The sequence below is a fragment of the Pteropus medius genome, unplaced genomic scaffold (genome assembly GCF_902729225.1).
Source record: "Pteropus medius unplaced genomic scaffold, Ma_sr-lr_union100, whole genome shotgun sequence".
NCBI lineage: Eukaryota > Metazoa > Chordata > Mammalia > Chiroptera > Pteropodidae > Pteropus > Pteropus medius.
In genome coordinates, this window is record NW_024351731.1 from 4,807,848 (window position 1) to 4,829,210 (window position 21,363).

Consider the following 21,363-nt stretch of genomic DNA (forward strand, 5'->3'; position numbering starts at 1 on the left):
TGGCGGTGACAGAGATGGTGGTGATGGTGGTGATATTGGTGGTGGTGACAGTGGTGAAGGTGGCAGCTCTAGCAGTACTGGGTGTAGCAGTGGTTATGTAACCTCTGCATTTTGGACCCATGGTTGGCTGAGAGGATTTGAAAAGTGCTGGCCAGGGCAAGTTTTAAAGTAATAAAGAATGATTTTACTAACAATAACCCTGTCATATTTCTTTTCTTCTCTTTTAAATTGCTACCCAACATAATATCTGGGTAAGTGTTTGTAATTTATCATGAGGGCAGATAATTCAAGCCATTCTGAGTGCCAGGATGCTGAGTGGGACAGATATTTCCAACACTGCCTGCCCGCCCGTGCAGAAGAGGAAAGCCTGTAAATTCACAGCAGCATCCCCCCCCAGCAAGGATGAGTTCACACGGCCACGTGAGGGGCCATTAACAGATAAAAGGATTGCTTGTGCAAGTGATTCTAATATGTGCCGTATGGTCTTTTGCTCAGTTCCTGTTCTCCATGCCTCCAAATGTCAAACATGATTATTTTCTACTGGTTAGAGCCGAAACCAGGTGCTGTCCTCATATAAACCCTGGCTCCACGCCACGGAATGAATCAAACAGTAGCCTGTGATCCAAATGATGCTGCTACCATCTGCTGGAGCAGGGAAAGGCAAGGAAAAAAGCTCTAAAAGTTGTAAAATAAATAAAACAAACGCAACCCAGGCTGCCACTGATGAAAGACCACCCATGCGCCTCTCCTTGAATCCACGAGACGTTGCACCTGAGGGGCCTGAAACCTTTCGGCAACAAGACACCTGCAGCTCAAGGGCAGCAGCTGGAGATGAAAGCCTCGGATGCCCAGTGCATCCTACAGAACCGCACTGTCACTTATGAAGGGGTCCTACATTCCTCCAAGGCACCCGTCACAAGGGCTGCTCAAGTCCAGCTTAGAATTCTTGTGTGTATGTGGACACACGCCCAGCACACACACACACACACACACACACACACACACACACACACCCATGCTAAAGCAAGGACAGTGACGGGTTTGGAGCCAGGCAGACCTCGGGGCTAATCCTTGCCCCACCATTCATAATCTGTGCGACGCCGGGTAATTTGATTTATCCCGTTAAGTCTTGGTTTCCTCATTTGTAGAAGGGGCTTAAAACCGCCACCCCCCCGTAGGATCCCGGTGAGCATTCCGTGAGAAGCATCTCCCAGCTAAGAGCCAGCTCAGCACTGACCATTCGACTGTGTGTCAGTTCTGTACCTGTACAGACAGATGCTGTTCTACAAATATTAAAGCAACAGACACAATCAGTTACCCCTGAGACATTTGGGGGTCACCCTATTTTTAGGAAGAAGGGGAGCGCCGTATTCAATAGGGACACTTCTCCAGTTCTCAACTGACGAGACAGAGAAATCAGAAGATGGTAAGAAATGATCAAAGGAACCAAAGAGATTGTCACCTGTGGGAAGGCTTGTGGAAAGAGCAGTGGCAGAGGCCTGAGTGGCCTGGAGCAGGGAGGTCATTTAGCCTTTCCGGGCATTAAATTTCTCACTGCCAAACTCGAGAGACCCCTTCCACACTGACGATGGTATAGTTCGGAACTCTAGATTTTGTATTAAGTTTAAATGGCTGACAACATGCACAGGGATGTAACGTGTAGCACAGGTAACGGCATCGATGACATAGTAGGAACTACGTATGGCGCCAGGTGGGCAATCGACTAATTGGGGGAAGATTTCATAAATTCCATAAATGTCTAACCACCATGCTGTACACCTGAAATTAATCTAATACCGAATGTCAACTGCAATTGAAAAATTAAGAAATTAAAAAAAATAAATGCCTGACAACATAGAATTCTCTTAAAAAAATATTTTTCACTCTTTTTTGTCCAGAAGAGGAAAGAAGATATGTAGGCTGCATATCTTAGAGCAAGGTCGAGGCAAAGGAAAAACAATGACACGTTCCCTTCTTTAAAATCAGACGTTCCCGGTCAGAGGTCAGAGGTCAGAGGTCAGGTGACCAGATGCCCAAGCCTGGGTCCCGTCCGCTGCCCCATATATGAATCATTCGCTCTCACACCCTAACTGTGTCAGATGCTCATTAATGCCATTATGCAGTTATGCATGCTTTATATGCTCACGTGTTTATGTATATGTTTTATGCATGTATAAAACATATACGTTTGACAAGTGTGAGGCACTCTGCTAGTACGAAAGCAAAGAATGTTCTCACAGACGTAGATTCTAGTGGAGAAAACAAAACAAACTCTCAGACAAGGAGACCATCAGGTAAGTCCCCTGCAGAAAATTAAAACGGGCTGGTGTCAGAGTGACAGGCCATCTACTTTGGATGATGAGGACATGACCAAATGTTTTTGGAAAAATCGACCTCCTGGAAGCTTCTGAGTGTCCAAGTGCCTCAGTGGCCTCAAGCAGAGGTTGGTTCTTTGGAACATTCTGGGTTCGGATGACACTGTAGCACCTCCCACTTTAGCTAAGTGACACTGCTCTCTCATCAACCTCTGCCCATCAAACTCAAGCTCAGGCAGCAGGAGGAAATGAGATCCTCAGCAAGCTACACCCAGCACCTGCCCTACCACGCCTCAGGCAGGGAGCCCACAGGCCACCCCGCCCTGCCGTCCTCCAGCAGGGGGCCGCTCGGCCCCCAAAGCGGCCCCCAAAGCTCGGCGGAGGGCGCAGAGGGTGCCTAGCTCCCGTCCTTCCCCTTTCACTGCCTGGCTGTGGAAAAGTACCAGCTTTCCAAATGAATGTATTTACCTTGCTGGGGATTACACAGTCTGCCTGTCGCAAAGCTCTAAAATAAAGGGCCCAGGTCCCTTTCCCCACCCAGTATTTTAGCCTCAACTCTCAATGCCCAGGTCCCTGGGGCTTGTCATTGCCTCGCCTCTTCTCTTGGTACAGCCTGTGTGTGTGCAGTGACTTTAAAGAGTACTTCAGAGTGATGTTTCAATTGAAAATGATGAGGAGGAAATGACAGGTCACCACGAGGAAAGGAGAGATGTAATTTTTTGAATAAGTCATTCTGTCTTGTTTTCCCTGACTCAGCCAGAGGCTGACTGAACAGGAAGCTGCTTCCAGCCCACGCCAACACCAAATCTGTCTCTGCTGTTTGCACAGGCACAGCCACAGCCACTCCGCTAGCAGCATCCGTGGGACGGAGCACGGCCGAGGCAGGGAAGCCTCAGCGACACCTGGAGGGCCAGAGGTTCCTGCAGACACGCTTGGTCATTGTCCTCCATTCGCTAGAGTAAACAGGACAAGAGCGGACCCCCCTCCGTGCTCCGGTGCACCTCGATTAATACTCTCACCATCAGCCTGTTGACCCTCAGCTCGCTGTCCCCTGCTGGACACTGGGTCTGTAGTGGGCACGAGCTCTGGCTTTTTCTCAGTGTCCTTACTGTCTGCCATACCATCTGGCCCGAGAGAGGTGCTCCCCAGCCCCTGCGCCTGCTCTGGGCCACCGCCCTACCTCTTTCTGTCCCTGTGGTCACTGCCTAATCAGTCTCCTGCCCCTGCAGTGTATCCTCAGCACAGTGACCAGATGGATGCATCTAGAATGTGAGCCAGGCCAGGCTGCTTCTGTGCCCAAAATCCTGCAGTAAGCAAACGGCACCCAGAAACGTATGAGACAGTCAGGGAAAATGTGAACACAAGATGAATGCAGGGTGAAACTTTTTCGCAGATTTAGGTGGGATGATGGTGTTAATAGTTTCTTTTACATTTCCTTATTTTTCAGAAAGAAATATTGAAATATTTAGAGACACGATTATGTGATAATGTTTGGGACTGCTTCAAACTAACCCAGGGGTATGTGGAGGTGGGCGCTGGTATAAATTAAACCAACTGGCCAATGACTTGATACGTGATGAGACAAACCTGGGGTGTATGGGGGTTCATTTCACTATTCTTTCTCCTTATATTTATGTTTAATTTTTTTATATTAAAACAAATTTCCAGTTGCTCTGACTTCATCTCCTGTTGGCCGCTCGCTGGCTCCAGCCACAAGGCCTCTGTGCTCAAACACGTCCAGCGTGCATCTGCCCAGGACCTCAGCTGGCGCTGTCTCCTCTGCCTGTTAGACGCCCCCCAAGCCGCCAGTTTGGGCAAGGCCCTCGCCTCCTGAGAGCTTGCTCAAGCAGGACTTTCTCAGGGGGGTCATCCTGCATCGCCTATTCGAAGGCTAAGTTATGCGGCTGCTTTTCCTGCCTGACAGAATGTAAACATCCGAGAGCTTTACTATTCTCACTGAAGATCCCACTGGCCTAGACGATGCTCAGCACCCCGAGGACGCTGAAGACATAGTTGTTGAAGGGAAGAATTTGTGGCTGGAAGGAAAGAGAAGAGGAGGGACAAGGACAGGAAAAAAGGGGGAGAAGGAAAATGGCCAAGATGAGAGGAAAAGAGAAACAGAAAAGGAACAAAAAGACATGATGTTGGCGGAGCCGAAACCAGAAACCGCGTCCACAGCCCTCTGTGCGGACGCGCTTCCAGGCTGGACGGCCCGGAACCTACATAAACGCTGGCGCGTGGAGGCAGGGTGTCCTCTCCAGGGGGCACTTCTTGCGTCAGAATGACTCTTCAGCGCTCCCATCAATTCCTGCTGAAATCTGCTCACTCCTACAAGGCCACCCCAAATGCCACCTTCCCTGTTCCCAGCCCCGACTCCCTCTCCGTGTCTCCCGTCAAGCAGAGAACCCTGTCCCCTCGGAGCACCCCGTCTTCACCAGCCCCACTGAGGTGTCTGGGTTGTCTGCCCTCTGTCTCGAGCGCCCCGGCTGTGAGCTCCTGGAGGCTGAGCCGTCATCTCGTCAGAGATCCCCAAGCATCTAGCCACGCGCCTGCGCACCATGAGAGAGCACGAGCTTTGACAGACTGGCACGTGGAAGAAAAGGAGGAGGAAAGAGAAGCCAGGCTTCAGAGACATGCGGTCCTCGGGGTGCGTCCCCCAGAGGCCCCTGGTGGCTGTGTTCCATCAGAGCCCGCCTCCGTCTGCGGAAAGGGGGTGGTGGGTGCTTCCCAAGGAGTCGACGGCTCCATGAAGGGCCCCCGTTCCCCATCCTCACCTGCCTTCCTCCCGGCTGCTTCTCTGGGGCTGCTGGCTTTACTTCTCCAGCTGCAGCCTCGGTGCATCTGCCCGATCCCTGAGGCCAGTGTCCAGGCTGGACCCAGTCGAGCCCCAGTTCAAGGCAAGATGAAACCCGGTCACCTACACATCAATTACACGACGCATAAAGACTGCCGTTGTCACTCAAGACCGTGCATGAGCTTGTTGGGAGAATGACAGCCGTGACGGCTGCCACATCTTGCTGCCCACCGAGGGCCAAGCCCCACCCTGGGTACTTTCCCCCACGGCAGCTCAGCTGGTGGAGATGCCTTCCCACCGTGACAAAGTCGACAGCTCAGAGAAAGGCCAGGTGACTGGAAGGGTCACACGGCTGCTGACAGGTGGACTCAGCTCCCCACCCAGGTGCACCTGGCTCCAAGCCAGGATCCTCGCGCTGGAGAAGGCGACCTGCCGTGACCCCTCTCGCCGACAGGGAGATAGGACTTCCTACTCTCCCCCCAACCCTCCTCCATGACAGCTCCCTCGTCTCAGCTAGCCTTCCCAATCAGTTCCTTCTACAATCTGGAGGGTTCAAGATGGTTACAGGATGCAGGGGGGTTTGAAAACCAAGGAAGGAGGTCCACTGGCGGGTAAGGACAGGCTGGAGTATGGCTGAGTAATAAAAGCAGGTCGCCCGATATCAGAACCGAGGATAAAAGCGTGCTCAGAGGGTGGGTCCAATCCGCAGGCAGCGTAAATCCACAGCAAATCCATGACACCACCCACGTCACTGAGCTACAGAACCTCCAGGCTAAGAGAGGCCACAAAAAGGACCGGGGCAGCCTGTCAGATGCCAGGACCCCCACTTCCATTCGTCTGTCTGTAGTCACCTGGCCTCTGAACCAAAGCCCGCAGGGGCAGTGAGCTCACTACCTCCAAAGGCTGCCTAACCCACGGTCACTCGGCTGTGCCCTAAGCAGTCCTCTACGTGAACTAGCAAAAGGTGCTACAGGCAGAAAGGCTAGAGGTCAGCGAAGGTGAAGCTGAGTCTCTGCTCTGTGCTAGGCGCCCAGCTGAGAACTGGGGACACAGAGCCAAGGGTCAGTCTCAGTCTGCTGTGGGACAATGAGGCGGGCACCTAACCCAGGTGTGCCTCTACACGCCTCTATCACATGACCCTTGAACCACATGACCTTAAGCCGTAACACCCCTCACAACACATGGTTCTGTATCAACAGCTGTGCTTCCTGGTGAACTAAAACCCACAAGGTACACACGCTCTGGATACGGAGGCGGGTGGTAAGTCACATGAAGCTGAATGGAGTGCGTGAGACGTCCTGATGCTCTGTGACCGCAGCTGTTTAGGCCGAAGGAGCTACCTGCGTCTGACAGGTCTCCGTCCTCTCACCACTGTTCTTTTCTTATTCTTTCCTTAAGATTCAGCTCAAACATCACCGCCTTCAAGAAGCCCCCACTGCCACCAGGTTGGGTCAGGTGCTGAGTGTCTGTGTCCCCTCAGCACTGGGCTCCCTTCTGCCAGGGGGAGTGAGTTCTGTGTACATGGCTCACGGCAGACAACGGACTTGTCCCCACGTCCCCAGCTCGAGGCTGCAGACGCGGGAGGTCCTCGGCCATGTTTGATGAACCAAATCTAACCTCACGAGGCTGGCATCGGCTCCTCTGTCTGGGCTGCTGAAACAGGGCTGGTGTGGGTGAGGGGGGCGTGCAGCAGGGAAGACAGTTCACTTACCCGGAGACCTTGCAAGCCGGGAGGTCCGCCCTCGCCCTCTGGACCCATCGGACCCTTGAGGAGGAGGAGGAAGGAAGAACAGACAACGGTAAGCACAGGGTTCAACACCGCAGGCTACACTTTGTCCTCTCACTCTGCTGGATAGAAAAATCCCGCCCGCCCCAGCGGGGAAACTGGAAGGTCACAAATCTCTAAAACTTTAAACCACGTGCACCCATCTGATCGCATCAAGTGTGTTTAACAACCAAGACGTAGGCAACGTCGTTCACACTTTAAAGACTACGAGAAGGACCGACGCCTTGCATTCACGCTTTGGATAAAGTGTGCACAAAAGCAGCGTCCGGGACCCAAGCGTCTTAGGTCTAAGCCCAGTGCTCTTTCCCCCATTATCTTGCTGTTTCAGCAAAACCGGCCGGAGTTATCTGACTCCCGGTCAACAGCAACATGCAAAATATGACAGTGTGGACAAAAAAATAAAATTATCTAAAAACGATCAGTTTCAATTAAGCAATGAACATTGACTGGCACAGGAAGAGGTCATACTGACCTAATTCAAATCTTGCCCCTAAACCCCCAACCCTGTATCTGCTGCAAGACCTCAGAAAAGTCCTTTGGCGTCCTTGAACTTCAGCTGGCTCATCTCCGAAGTGAGGATAACACGTTATACCTACCCACTGAGTGCCTGTGAGGACCGCATGAAGAATGGATACGAAAGCCCTGCCACAGCACCCAGACCTCCTGACAGCGCCCTGACACCCAGATGCTGACACCTGAAGCGAGTGGGCAAATGAAAGCCTCAGCTCTGGCTGTGATTCTATCATCAATTTTCCAGGTGAATTTTGGCTAGAAGCTCCCTCTCTGCACTCCAGTGTCCTAATTTCAATAAAAATTATCATCGTACAAAGAGCTGCTATTGCCAAATTTTGCATAACTAATAAGCGACTCTATTTGGATCCAAGATCTTTCCTCTTAATAACATCACGTAGATGGACACACAAGTAGATAATCTGCACTAAAGGTTTAAATCTCCTTTCCTCGCAAGGGTCACTAGGTTGGGCTCAGGGCACATAGTAAGGGAGCTCCTCACAGAAATGAGTTTTCTTTAAGCCTCAAGAAACGCCTTGCACTTGCTCTGGCCAACTGGTCCTTCTTTATTACGCTCAACCAGACCTCGATAAAACTACCCAAGCCTGCTCATGTTGGGGAAAGGATGGGAGAGGCATGCCTCCCAGACAGCCCCGTCGTGCAGATGTGGAAGGCTGCACACTGTTTCCAGTTAGAGAATGGGAGACACTTCCCTTCCGCTGGGATTGCTGAACACAAGCTCAAAATTTTCCACTCTCGACAGAAGTCACTGAAGCTGGCTTCACAATTTGATTCAACCCAGTGAATATTTAGGGAGAAACTGTTCTGTGGAAGGCCCTGGGCTAGGTGCTGCTAGGGATTCAAATAAGACAGATATGGCAGTTGATATTGGTGCTGGGTTAATAAGGATTCACAGAGTACTGCTTCATCCATCAGCTCATTGAAGCCTCACAGCACGTTTATGTAGGAATTCATGACGGTGACAATGACGGTGACGATGGTGATGACAGTGACAATGAAGATGATAATGACAGTGGTGGTGGTGGCGGTGGTGATGATGATGATGGTGACAATGGTGATGGTGATGATGGTTCTCAAATAAGCAGGGGAGCAAAAGAGGATCAGAGAGATTAAGAAATGTTATCAAAGACACAAGGCTACTGGGCGGGAGAACTGGGGTGTTGAACCAGACATCAGGCTCCTAATTCCAGGTGCCCTTCACGGCCAGATTGCTCCTTATGAGATCACACTGCAGCCGGGTCCCACTCTGACGTCCCTCTGAATACCTACCGTGGGGCCACTCCCCTGTAAGCAGCAAGCAGCAAGCTCCCGCCACGTGATATACTCTTTGGTCTAGAGACGACAGAGGTACTGGCCCTGGCCTTACGGATCTGGAAGCCCTGGCCTCTCATCACCGCCCGTCGCCCTCTGACAGGGGTTCGGGTAGGCTGTGGGGCTTAAATACTTCCAAGGGAGTTTCAGCAGCAGCAGGTATCGCACCAAATCCCATTCGAGCAAGAGCATCCAGCCTGAAGGACCGCTTCAGAACCCTGGACAGCTCCACCAGGCAGTTGGGTGGCGGCATTCTGGTGTTTGAATGTCCTGTGGGTTGGGGACCTTCTCGCTGCCCTCCGCTATAAGCTGTGGGCATGCCACGTACAGAGAATCTTCACTAACCATCTGAAGATTAATTATTTTTCCACATCTCCTTCGTTAAACCGTGGTCGTCAGTCCATGGTTTTGTTCCTGCATCGTCGCCAGCCTCGATATTTCACTTTATATAAAACTTAGGTGGCCAAAAAGTTCCAGTCTTCTTCTTTCTCCCCCTCCCCCATTTATCATAACACAATCTGCATTTATGAGGAGGACTACCCATCATTTCATCCCAGGTCTCAGGGTGAGAGGTCGGGAAGGCTGCCTCATGATTAAGCTGGGCTAAGCGTTACCGCTTCTTATTCCTTAGTGGGAGCCATGAAGCACATCCCAGGGCGGGTATCGCTGTACTGCACGCTCAGGCCTGGAAGGAGCAGAGGCTGGCCAGATCTGGGCTCAAAGCTCAGCGTTGCTTCTTACTAGCTACGTGACTCTGTGCAGGCCACTTGATACCTCTGCACCAATATCTTCGTTGGTAAACGAAGAAAATGACACGGTCACCCCTGTAGACTTAACGTGCATATATCTGCATATAAAATATACCAGAGAAATTCAGTATTGGCCAATTATAATCAACTATATAAGCATACACGCATGGATGCGTACATGCATGGATGCGTACATGCATCCATGCATCCATGCTAAAATTGAGAGTATACTCTATTACTGCATTATTACCTTAAATCTAACAAGTTAGAACAATGGTGGAAAACTCTGGAAACTGAGCCTCAGGAGGTTAAGCAAGACATCTAAGGTTACAGAGACAGAAGGTAGCTTTTCTAACCCAAACTCTTTGATATGACATTGCTCTGATTATACCGGAATGAAACATCTTCTAAGTTTCCTCCAGTTTTACCCCAGCGAAACCATTCACACTTATCCTAATGAGGAGTGGGTCTTGATGGCATCATATAAATCTGACTTAGGGACGCTTCGAAATAAGAATTGTATGACTTCCTTCACTACGACACCATAACTTGAAAGAGGCAGCACCATGTTGCCAGGAAGAGCACAGTGAAATCATCGACCCATGGCACTTACTGTGTTCTTATTAATTATCCTTAACATCTGAAGTCACATCACAAAGTGATCACAGAGTCTCTCTGAATGGCCTCCTCCCAAATGGTTATTCACACATCATTAATTCTGAATAGAGGCAGAAACCAAAGGCTGGAGAGTTCCAAGCCCCTGCAAAGTCGTATCAATCAGAAACGTGGGGAAAGCCGATGAGCACTGGATGTGATTCAGCTGGCAGCGAAGTGTCTAATATTCTGATTCCATTTCATCTGAAAGGAAACTGAACCAGGCTGGGCACCAGAAACCCTAATCCCGGTCTGTCTGGGACAGCGGGGTCTGAAGGCAGGCTGCCGGGGCTCCAACTCCAGTTCCACACTTGGAGTTGAACTTCATGGCTTATGGCCGGTAATTTCACTCTCCAAAGCTCAGTTTCCTCCTGTGCAAGATGTACTGACATCACGGCCTATCGCCAGGGTGATGGGACGAGCTTCTGAAATAACGCAGTGCTCAGTGACAGGAAGGACTATTATCTCCCAGACCTAGAGGTACTCAGAGCAGACGGGCTGGGGCGGGGGGACTTACCGGAGCTCCCGGAGGCCCAGGTGGGCCCTGGTGACCTCGTGGTCCCGGAGCTCCCTGGTAACACAAGCCAAACATGCGTTAGCCACGACTCCCCTTCCATGTAACCGGGACGCCACCGGGGCCGCCTCCCATGGCCCTTTGCTGACTCAGCGTTCACTGCCCAAGCTCCCAACAGGGCCCAGAGGTACAAGTGGGCATCTGCACTCCTTGGCCCATCTCTGAAAGGCTCCATCTGAGCTCGACAAGCAGCTTCGAGCCATGGCCATGGTCTTCAACTCTGCTACCACTTCCCACCCCGCAGCGGGGAGGCCCGCGTCCCTCTCACCTGCTCGCCCTTCAGGCCCTCCCTCTGCACCTGCGGGACAAACCACGTGTCAGCAAAGATGGTCGCATTTTCTCAATAATCAACCTCTCTCAGCTCCATTAAGGGCATTCACATGGCATGCCTGCAACTTCTGACTTTTCTCTGATTTTTCCCATTTTCATTGTTGAAAGCTTTGTATCCAACTTGTTTTGTCAGAAGGTTCTGCCTTATTCTTAGAGACAAGAACTCTTTTAACTCCCCGACTGTATCAGCCTGTGAGTCTCTGGTTCCAACTGCTGGAACTGTGCCACTTACCACGGAGCCCGGTACCCCAGGTGGTCCTGCAGGCCCCACGTCACCCTGCGTAGAGATGACAAGCATTTCAACAGAGTGTGCGTTTCGCCACATTCTTCCACCGTTCCCCACCCTCGAAGGCTCTCGCTTCTTCACACCAGCCCACAGGACCACCTCCTTTTCTGCGCTCAGCCACAAGTGCTGGCATCATGCCTGGCCTTACTCCCTTCTTGCGACAGTCTTGAATTTTGTGTCTAGTTCTCATCTCGCCATCAAGACGGGAGGAGACTGGTCCTGCCCTCTGAGCACATCCAGTCCAGAGCCTAGATCTTGTGGGGCTGTCACGACCATTTCTGTGCTCGAGAGCGGCCCTTGGTCCACTCTTCAGCGTGCGCCTGGCTGTACCGGGCACTGTGCCAGAGGCACCAAGAATGGCGAGGACACCGTGTGGCGGTGTGGCCCTTCCACCAAGTCCACAGGGTCAGCGTCCAATAAACGTGCATCAAACAAGCAATGAACACAAACTCTGTGGTGGACCCATCCATTTTCGACAAGACGCGATAGACGAGCCTTGTTTGCGTCCCCCTCTCCACCACCTCCAGGTCACCTGGGCAAGGGCGACTGGCTATGCCAAATCTCTCAGGCTGTGAGCGACATCTTGGTTCTACACAGGGCATGTTTGCCAACGGGGGCAACAGAAAGATCTTCACTGCTAGTATTCCATTGACCTAGAGCTAAAACAAGGATATTACCCGTAGCCAGTGTCCCCACATACGGCTTGAGGACATAAGTTCTCATTTTCCCTGGGGCCAGCTTGAGAAGCATGGGAGGCATTCACAGACCAGTACTGACTACCTGGCAAAGAATGAGCGGATCACTGAATAAACACAAAAGCGTCTACTAGACGCCAAGGATAAGGAGTGAGAATGGGTGACCCAGGCAATGTCTGTTGTCCTTTACTTCACCTGAGGTTCTAGTACGTGGACAGGGTGTTTTCTCTGACACCGAACTAAACGACAGTCAAAACTCACTGTCCCCACCGCTGCCCAAGACTCGGAAAAACCACCTTTCTTTACATAGCATCAGGCGTTTTTCTAAAATCTCAGTCGATGATACTTGTTAATGCACTTTAACTGACAGAGACAGCCCACTTTTCGAGGCCCCTGTTCTCACGTCTGTAAAGTGAGGGTGTTTAAAGGGATCAGCTCCACGGTTCCAATGACATTCTCAAATGGTGCAACAGCTGAGATGCCTCAACGGTGTTCTCCCAGAATGACAGAATGAGCTGACAGGCATCCCGTCGCCTGAGATCACTGGTTCTTGACCACTCCAATGAGCACTCCAAGTAATACCATGACCCTTGCTCTTGTCTCCCTGCTTCTGCTGCATTCATCATAAGCCATAACTCAACTCTTTCCCAAACAGTAGGAGCCCCCAAAAATCTACAAATAGATGGAAGTCTAGAATTTATAATCTCTCTCTTCTCTTCTCTCTCTCTCTCTCTCACAAGCCACACACACACACACACAGAGGCACGCACGTGCTCACAGGCAGTAGCAGGAAAGAGTCATCACCAGATCCGAACCTCAATGATCCTTCCCTCTTAGCAACATGAAATAAACTACTTATTTTAAGATTTAGCATTCCATCGGGGAACTGCTAGAACATATTAGAATCCTGACGCCAGGATCATGTAACAATGTAAATCTCAACCCTAAAAATACTTAGAGAGAGAACAATTAACTCAGCCAGAACTGCAGCCTGAGAGCGTGGAAGACGTGGACATCTCCACCGCCAGCCCTCGGCAGAGGGGTTTTCAGCCCGTGGTCCTGTTTATTTATCTGTACCATATGCCTTGTCTGTTTCTAAGGAGTCAGAACAGCCTTTGCCTCTTCCTTTATTTTTGGAACACGCTGGGAGCTGGTCTGCGTTGGCCTGTGACCTTCGCCTGGGCTCTGCAGTGTGACGCTGAGCAGATGTGACGTGCCTCGGGCCACAGCCACCTTGACTCAGCTGGACTCCTCCTGCTCTCGCTGGCCTCTCCCGGCTACTCCCGGCTACTGACCAAGAATCTGGGAGACAGCCCTTCTCTCATCCTCGCATGCAGGCGGCACCTCGTGTCCCTTCTCTCCGCCATCCGGGACATGTCACACCTGCTACGTGCCCGCTGCCTGAACGCTTACGAAGATTACTGGATGCCCGCTCACTTTTATAGACCTCGCGATTTGCCAAGAATTATGACCCGCAGTTTATTCAGCTGAGATGCAGAGATTCTAAGCAGCACGTGGACTGAGTTAAGCCTCGTCGCTTCTAAAATAGAGGACGAGTATGACAAGAAACACTATTTTGTTCACGAAAGATGTAGTACATTTTCAGAACTATTATTCTGGTAAAAAGCAATTTTTTTAATGTTGCAGAGGAGAGAAGAGAAAAGGAGAAAAAGGAAAAAAGTCTGAAAGGTTGTTTGGCGCTCACTCCCAGCCTGCCTGAGTCCGAAAAGCAATTTACATATCGCAATATTTTAATATGGCTGGATATAATACAATAGAGTTTTGTTTATTAGATGGATTTTTATTCCTGAAAGTAGAGAAAAGTGCAAATACCAGAAATCACGTGTTAGCTGTGAACCTGCTGCCCAACTCACCACCTCTGTGCACACTTGGTTCCCAGAACTGCCCCCGCCCACTCCGGCCCCTGGGGGTCCTGATTTGTTCAGGTGGGCAGCTCGCGCACCTGCCTGCCCAGAGTCCGGGGCCACCTTCCACCTAAGGGCCGGGCTCACCTTCTCTCCCTGCAGTCCTGCCGGGCCGGGAGGGCCAGGTGTCCCCTGGAGCAAACCAAGAAAGCAAGTTGTCAGTTTCCTGCTTATCCTTCCAAAGATAACGACGTCTACACAAACCATCGACGCATTTTCCCACGCCATCCCGCTCTGTCCTTTATTTCCACTTAACGGCGTGTGTTAGGGAAGCCACGTTGGGAGCTCCATGTCATCCCCAGGATCTCTCCACCCTGGTCCTCACTGAGGGGCATGTGGGTTGGGGGCAGTCTTTTACTCGTGGCCGCAAGTGCAACGAAGACATCACTTTGAACCTGTGCGCACTGACCATGGCCTTGACTCTCATGGTCACATGTCCTATCACCAAGTTAGAACGGACAGAGCGGGCTGTGTTCCCTGGGACCCCTCCCCGCTGGTGCCGGAAGAGCCCACGTGAGACCGTAAACTGAGGCTGGAGCCTCCAGCTGAGCAGGACGAAGTGGAGGCCCCCAGGCCCGTTAGAGCTTTGTGCCAGGCCCCAGATGTCCGCCTCCTCCGACAATAATCAGCTCTCCTGCATGGACTCCGCCTACCTGCTCTCCAGTCTCCCCGCGCTTCCCAGGGAATCCATCCAGGCCTCGCTCCCCCTGGCAAGAGAAGGAAATGAAGAAATAAGTAACAGATGGACAAGCCCGTGGTCGATGTCATAAAAAGGCAAAGGCAGGCAAAGGCCCTCGGTGTCTGACCATGCTCAGCCCCACTCTCCACCAGGCACCTTTGGGTATAGGACAGTTGTGCACGCACATGCACGCACACGCACCCACGCGCACACACACGCACACACACGCAGGCGCACACGCAGGCGCACATGCACACACAATCCCAACCTACAGTTTAAGTGTATTTTGAATTTTGCTTCTATTTCTCTATGACTTTATTGAGTGTTATTTCTGCCTGGTATTTTTTTAAGTTGGTGTGTTAGGATGTTGTCTGTCTTTGAACGATGGAGGATTCCTGGTTTTCTGCTCGTTTTTGCTATGCCAGGCTTGGGCCACCTGCCTGTGGATGTCGATTCCATGCACTGCAGCCCACCTCTGGTGGCCGCAGACTAAGGTGGCATTTCCCGACAGCTGGGAGGCTTCGGCAGGTGTTCTGGGTGTGGATGCTCCCACGCCTTCGGGGATCGCTGGCTACCTGAGGAAGGTCCTTGGTCTCGGTCTCGGGGTAAGAACTGACGCTTCCACTGGCCGTTCAAGCAGAAATCGGGGAGGAGCTGCCAAGTCAGCTGCCTAAGTGCACAGCCCCAGTTACCACCGACAGCTGCCCCAGGCCCCCCTCTCCCCACCTCCAGGGCTTTGAACTTGGGGGATGTTCCAGCACTCTCTCCATCCTGCAGCTTGGTTCGTAGTTCCCTCCATCTTACACCTATGCAAACTGACTCACATACACGCTCTGTCCTCCCGCAATGATCTACGCACCCTCGAACAATGGCGTACATTTGTCGTCCAGCACTACTGCATAGAACGCTTTTGCAAAAAGTGTCCTCGTTACACGAGCCTCGGGGGGAACGGAGGACAGCTGCCGCGCTCTCGCTCTGCCACCCGATTCCGTGATGGAGCCAGGACTGAAGTCAAGGCCTCCTGACTTCTCGTCCAGAGCTCTTCTCCTTGCAGCAGGCCAGCCTCCTGGACGTCACCCGGGATGCGGCACTCCCACAGGGCTCAGCAAAGGGGAACGAATCGAGCGGGTTCGCAGCTCGTCATTTCGCGAGTCTGACCTGGAAGTGGGGGGCTCTGCCTCGTGCCCTACTTCCTCGCGCTTGCACTTCAAAAGCAAAAGCAGTGGAGACCGAGCAAAGGTTCTTCCCAGCTGCAACTCAGCACAGCCGCCGGGCGCACAGGGAGGGCCTGGCGGGATGTGGCGTCAGCGATCTGCCTCGCTGGGCAGCACATGGTGAGCAGGGCCAGGGGGATGCAGCTGGAGTGCTGACGGGTGCGGCTTTTCATTAGCAGGGTGACGAGAGGGAGCAAATGAGCAGGAGGGTGGATGAGGGAGCGAGAGAGGCCGAGGGACAGCACAGGCAGAAGGCAAAAGACGACAGTCTGTACAGCAGAGAGTCTAACGGAAATGCCTTCGGACGCCCAGCTGGGACACCGGGTGGGGTGGAAGCCACAGGGAATAACTGAGTCAGAGGTCAAACTAGACGGCGCGTGTCCCGCCTGAAGGCTTGCTGCTCAGTTTTGCTGGGTTTTGTGACCGCTGCACTGACCACGCAACCACGACGGAGGACAGAGACTGGACAGCTGGCCACCGGCCTGGTTTCTGGCACAGACTGGGTGGCAGCGGAGCTCTCAGGGGTGGACAGGGGCAGGAAGCAGTGGTCAGCCTCCCAGCGCAGACTCAAACCCTGCTCCCTCCACTCTCGAGCTGTGTGACCCTGGACCAAACACTCAGCACCTCTATGGCTCAGTTTCCCGCCTATGGGCGGGGATGACATTTACCTTACGGAGCTGCTGGGAGGACTAAGCGAGCTAACACACGAGGACTCCCTGGGACAAAGCCTGGCACGTGCAGGGTACACATCAAAAGCTAGTTAAACAAAACGAGAGTGATGATGCGGGACGAGGGAAAGGAGAGAAAAATAAATCAGCTGAAAGGGGCCAGCAAGAGAGGAATGCCACGGAGAGGGCCGGGGTGTGAGCTGGGGGACAGAGCGACGAGACACGCGAGCGGTGAGCTAGGAGCAGGACGCCCGAGTCCTGATCCCGGCTCCGTCATGGCCAGGAGAGTCTAGACCTCTGTGGGATTCGGATTCCTCTCTGGGTCGAAATAACGAAGGACGAAAAGAAAAGAAAAGGCAGCTGCATTACAGGAACGAGGGTCTCTTCCGACTCCCGCGTCCCTTCCCTTAGAGGGCCGCCTGCAGGTGCAAATTAAAGGACACTGGTCCTTGTCTGGAGCATCCTCTGGCACCTGGTGCAGAGACAGGCACTGTCTCATTTAAAATTCACACCAATCCTGTGACAGATGGCCCAGGTTTCAGCTAAGGACATCGAGTCTCAGAGATTAGTGCCTCGCCCTGGGTCACACAGCCCGGAGGAGGAAGCCCCTGAGGAGGAAGCCCCGGAGCACCGGTCCCAATCCCCCCAGCCAAGTCCACTGGCTGCGGTTCTGAGTCTCTGACAGCAGAGGGAGCGTGCGCCCCACTCACAGCAGAAACGCCGAGCCGTCCTCTGGGCTGCGGTTGGTGACAATCCAGAACTCTGGGTGTTGGCATGCTTGTGTCACGGAGAGGCGCGTGGACTGTTTCCTCCACTGGCGCTGGCTCCGAAGGGTTTACCAGATGAAGGCATGACTGTGCCTCCGTGCGCCGGCACACAGACGGTGTCCAGCCAGCACTCACGCCCCCGGACCTGGTGGGCAACTCTGCCACCCTCCTAGAGCCACGAGGACTGAGGGCGCCGGCCTCACTGGCGGCTCATCAGAAAGCAGGGTTGGGGGCCGGTGCGGGTGGGACGGATGGGTCCCGGTCTCTCCGATGTTCACGGTTAGGGAGTGCCTACCAGGTGCCCCGTCCTCTATTCGCTTTCACAGCGAATGGACCCTCAGAGCCACTTCCTGAGACGGCTCATATTACATCTAAATGCTACACAAGGACGCAGGGTCCGAGAGGCAGGGAGCCGGTATAAGGTCCCAGAGCGAGAACAGGCAGGGCCACGGTGAGAATCTCATTCTTCTAGTTCCAAAGCCGGCGCTCCTGCTGTGTTACAAGGGCTGCTGTGCCCTGGGCTGCCCTATTCCCAAACCAGGGCGAGACCCCTGGGGAATGCGTGACTGTCACATCCACCCAGAGCTGTCCCAGGAGCATGGTTCTCCAGACAGAGCAGGGCCATGCGTCCACCTTTGCCTCCTTAGTGAGGGGACTATTCTCTGTGACTAACTTGATCTACCTTACAACGGGCCCACAGTCCCAAGTTCAGGAGTCCCTGGACAGCCCATTCGGGCCTCGCTGCCCCCATCACGAGGAAGTCCTAGTGCCTAGAGCCTCCACGCCTTGCTGTGCCTGCAAAGGCACCTTCTGGAAAATGCCCAGAGCAAGGGCTGCCGCCCGCCTTACAGAGAACGCCCTGTCATGCGAGTGTCGGGCAGTGGCCTCAGTGACGGATGGGTGGCGGCTGTCTCCGGCCCAGCTCCAGCTCCATGCCGGGCGAGGCCAGGCAGCTGGATGGGTCTGTCTCGAGGGGAGATGGAAACTTCCTTCTTGCTGATGTTAGAAATCAGAGAGGTTTGTGAGAAAATAAACTGTTTTAAGGACCCATCAGAAAGAAAACTGGAGAGGAGCCTGGAGGATCATGCAGTCCAGGCTCCTCGTTTGACAGATGGGAAAGTGGAGGTGCAGAGAAGGGACCAGCTGTGCTCAGTCACCCAGAAAGTTAGCGCCAGAGTCAGGGAGCAGCCAAAGCCGAGCTAGCGGAGCCCAGGCCCTGCCTCTCCCTCCACCTCGCTGTCTTCCATCTCCCTCTCTCTCTCCATCTGTCTCCATCTCTCCATCACTCTGTCCCCGCCTCTGACCCTCCTCTCTGTTCTCACTCTCTGAACACATGGCACTTGCTGCCTGGCTCTGTCCTAAGGGTTTCACAAACATTGACTTATCTAATCCCCGTAGCAGCCATATGTGACAGACACGGCTCTCTCTCCTGACACTGAGGAAATCTGAGACCCAGAGGTTAAACCGCTCTCCAAAGGCCGCTCTGCTTGCAGAGCCCACCCCGGAATCGGACGCAGGCAGGCTGGCCGCAGGAGCCCGCATCAGGGTGGCCCCACACCACGATGCTGCTGCCTGGGAGACGGAGGCCGGCAGGGGCACGGGCCCGGCATCCTCTCCTGGACCTCAGCTGGTGGAGCAGATACACAGGCACACAGCCATGCGTGTGCGCGCGCACACACACACACACACACACGCACGCACGCACATAGCACGGTCCCAGGCACCCTCTTCCTCTTTCCTATAGAAAGCTGCAATAATGACTGAAGCCGATGGCAAATACCTTTTCTCCTCGGGCTCCCCTGTCCCCTCGTTCTCCTTGGAGGCCCTGGGGGAGAGGGGCAGGTTAGTAACCATGTCGCAGCCCAGCTTCTCTGTCCCCGAAGTCTGAAGCCACGGACAGGCCTCCCCACCCCAGGCAGGCTCACTGCGCCCAGCAGCCTCTTTCCTCCCTGGGAACCGGATTGCGAAGCTAGACCCCTGGCAAGGTGACAGATGAGCTCTGGGGCCTGGCCTCTGGGCCTAGATTACCCAGGGCCACCTGGTTATAGACTGGAACACACCCTGGTCCCTTAACTTCTCCAGCCAAGGGAGGGATGTGCCTTCCAAGCTGGTGTCCACTGCTACCCAGAGCCTGCACCTCCATCAGCAGCATGAAATCCAGGATCAGCAGCATGAAATCCAGGACCAGCCGCCAGCAGTGACCCTGAGACTCTGGGCCCCTTTGAGCCATATTCGTCCACCTCCCCCTGGGAGAGGGTCCCGACCTGTCCTGCAATCTCCACCATTCTCAGGAGCTGTGAGCTCCGCCCCCTCCGAGCAGGCTCCACGCGGGCTTCTACAGCCACAGGATCTCAAACATGACCACTGCCCCCACCCGGCCCATGGCTGCTCTCTACCCTCTATCCTCACGTCACTCCTCACAGCGCTCAGCCCCATGACACACCTTCTGCCTCCCCCAGGCGGAATGCGGGGCCCCAGAAGGCCAGCGCCTGACACCTGATATTCACGAACACTTGTTAAGAGAAATGATTCAGTGAGTGACTGGATCAATCACTGCTCGGCATGAGAATCTCGTGGAAATTGCTGCCCCACGCCGAAGTGCAGAGGGCTGAACGGGCGTGTGTCTACCGCTCCGAGAGGTGCAGGCGGAGCGGCAGCGAGCCGCTGGGCCGTGAGCTGACGGAAGCCCGGCCTCTCCCCAGGCAGAGCTCGCAGGCCAGGGGTGCACGAGAGCTCGGTGCACGGCCCTGCCGGAGAGGCTGACATCCTCGTGTTATTCTGAGAACTCCCGTGTGGCCGCCTCTCTCCCCTCGCCTTTCCTGACATTGTGTGCAGAAGACATTAGAGAAAGCAGGGTGGCCCACACCTACTTGTTGATTCCGGGAACAATACGGACATCTCTGGTGCCCGGAGAGGAGGGACTGGGCCAAGCCATAGGAAGCTGTCCCAGAGGGCAGACGGTGTGTGGGCCACCTGGGCCTGGGGAGGGAGCTGGGAACTGTTGTTAATTCCATCCAAATATTTGGCCACACACACAGAGATCAAAGGCCTTGAATGCCCCGAGGCAGTGCAGGCTGCCTCATTTGAAAATGACCTATAACTCGGCTCCAATCCTTCTTAATGAGAACCAAGTATAGGTTGACACCCAAGTAGCCACTTTGTTCCTCATGTACCATATCTATCTGTCCATCACTTTATTCATGGGGTACACGGTCATTGCATACATCATGTGTCTGGCACTGTTTCAGAGGCTGGGGATGAATAAAGGCACCACTCCCTTCCGAGCAGTGAGCTAGACGGCCTGGTAAAATGGCTTCCTGAGGTCAAGTGTCAGAAACGTCAGATGCGGGTAAATATGCATACTCTTGGGCTCCACCCAAACCCACTGCTTCACCATCTGGGAATGGGGGCCCAGGGATGTGCATCTGAACTTGTCCCCCAGGAGATTCTTAGGTACCACAACGTCCAAGGATTTCTGGTCTAAGAAGAAAGAAAACACTTCATTGCCATTGGCACGTGCAAGGCAACGGGTCCTCTGTGTACAGATGCAGGAGGGGGCCCTGTCAGAGAGCCTGGGTCCCCGTCCCTGGAGAAGGGGACAGAACCCCTGCCAGACCAGCGCCCTTACTTACAGGAGCTCCAACGTGGCCAGGAGGTCCGGGAAGTCCAGGGGGTCCTTGCGGTCCCTGCAGAGACGTGTTCCCAGAGAGATTAGGAACGGAAAGAAGAGGCAGGAACGGAGGCGACACCCGCCCGCACTGTCTGGGGACGAGGTCCTCTGCCCCACGCCACCTGCCACCAGCTGCTCGCAGGGCATCTCACCGAGGGACCCCCGCCTCCATGCCCTCCTGTTCAGCGCTCAGGCCACCCCTGCCTGCTGGGGCCAGGGCTCACGCCCGATCCACTCAACTTCCAGGGACGGCTAGCAGCGTGGTGGCTCCGAGGTATAACAAGGCCAGTGCAACAGTTCCCAGATCCCATGCCCTGTGTCTCTTGTCCCACGATCTAGCCAGGATACGTGCAGAGCTTCTGATCACAGGGCGGCTCCCTGCAGCTCAGCGGGCACACTTTGCCCTGCGGCCAGG

General features: G+C 53.7%; 1 protein-coding gene across 1 annotated transcript in view; it reads right to left on the reverse strand.

Moving 5' to 3' along the window:
• COL22A1 (collagen type XXII alpha 1 chain) overlaps nt 1-21,363 on the reverse strand; it is a 186,233-nt gene that overhangs the window by 101,397 nt on the left and 63,473 nt on the right. Inside the window, exons 14-21 of the mRNA XM_039846211.1 lie at nt 20,911-20,964; nt 19,059-19,103; nt 14,604-14,657; nt 14,038-14,082; nt 11,277-11,321; nt 10,983-11,012; nt 10,658-10,711; nt 6,821-6,874 (exon numbers count right to left, since the gene is read on the reverse strand). Coding sequence (XP_039702145.1) covers nt 6,821-6,874; nt 10,658-10,711; nt 10,983-11,012; nt 11,277-11,321; nt 14,038-14,082; nt 14,604-14,657; nt 19,059-19,103; nt 20,911-20,964 — 381 coding nt within the window. The remainder of the gene's footprint in view (nt 1-6,820; nt 6,875-10,657; nt 10,712-10,982; nt 11,013-11,276; nt 11,322-14,037; nt 14,083-14,603; nt 14,658-19,058; nt 19,104-20,910; nt 20,965-21,363) is intronic.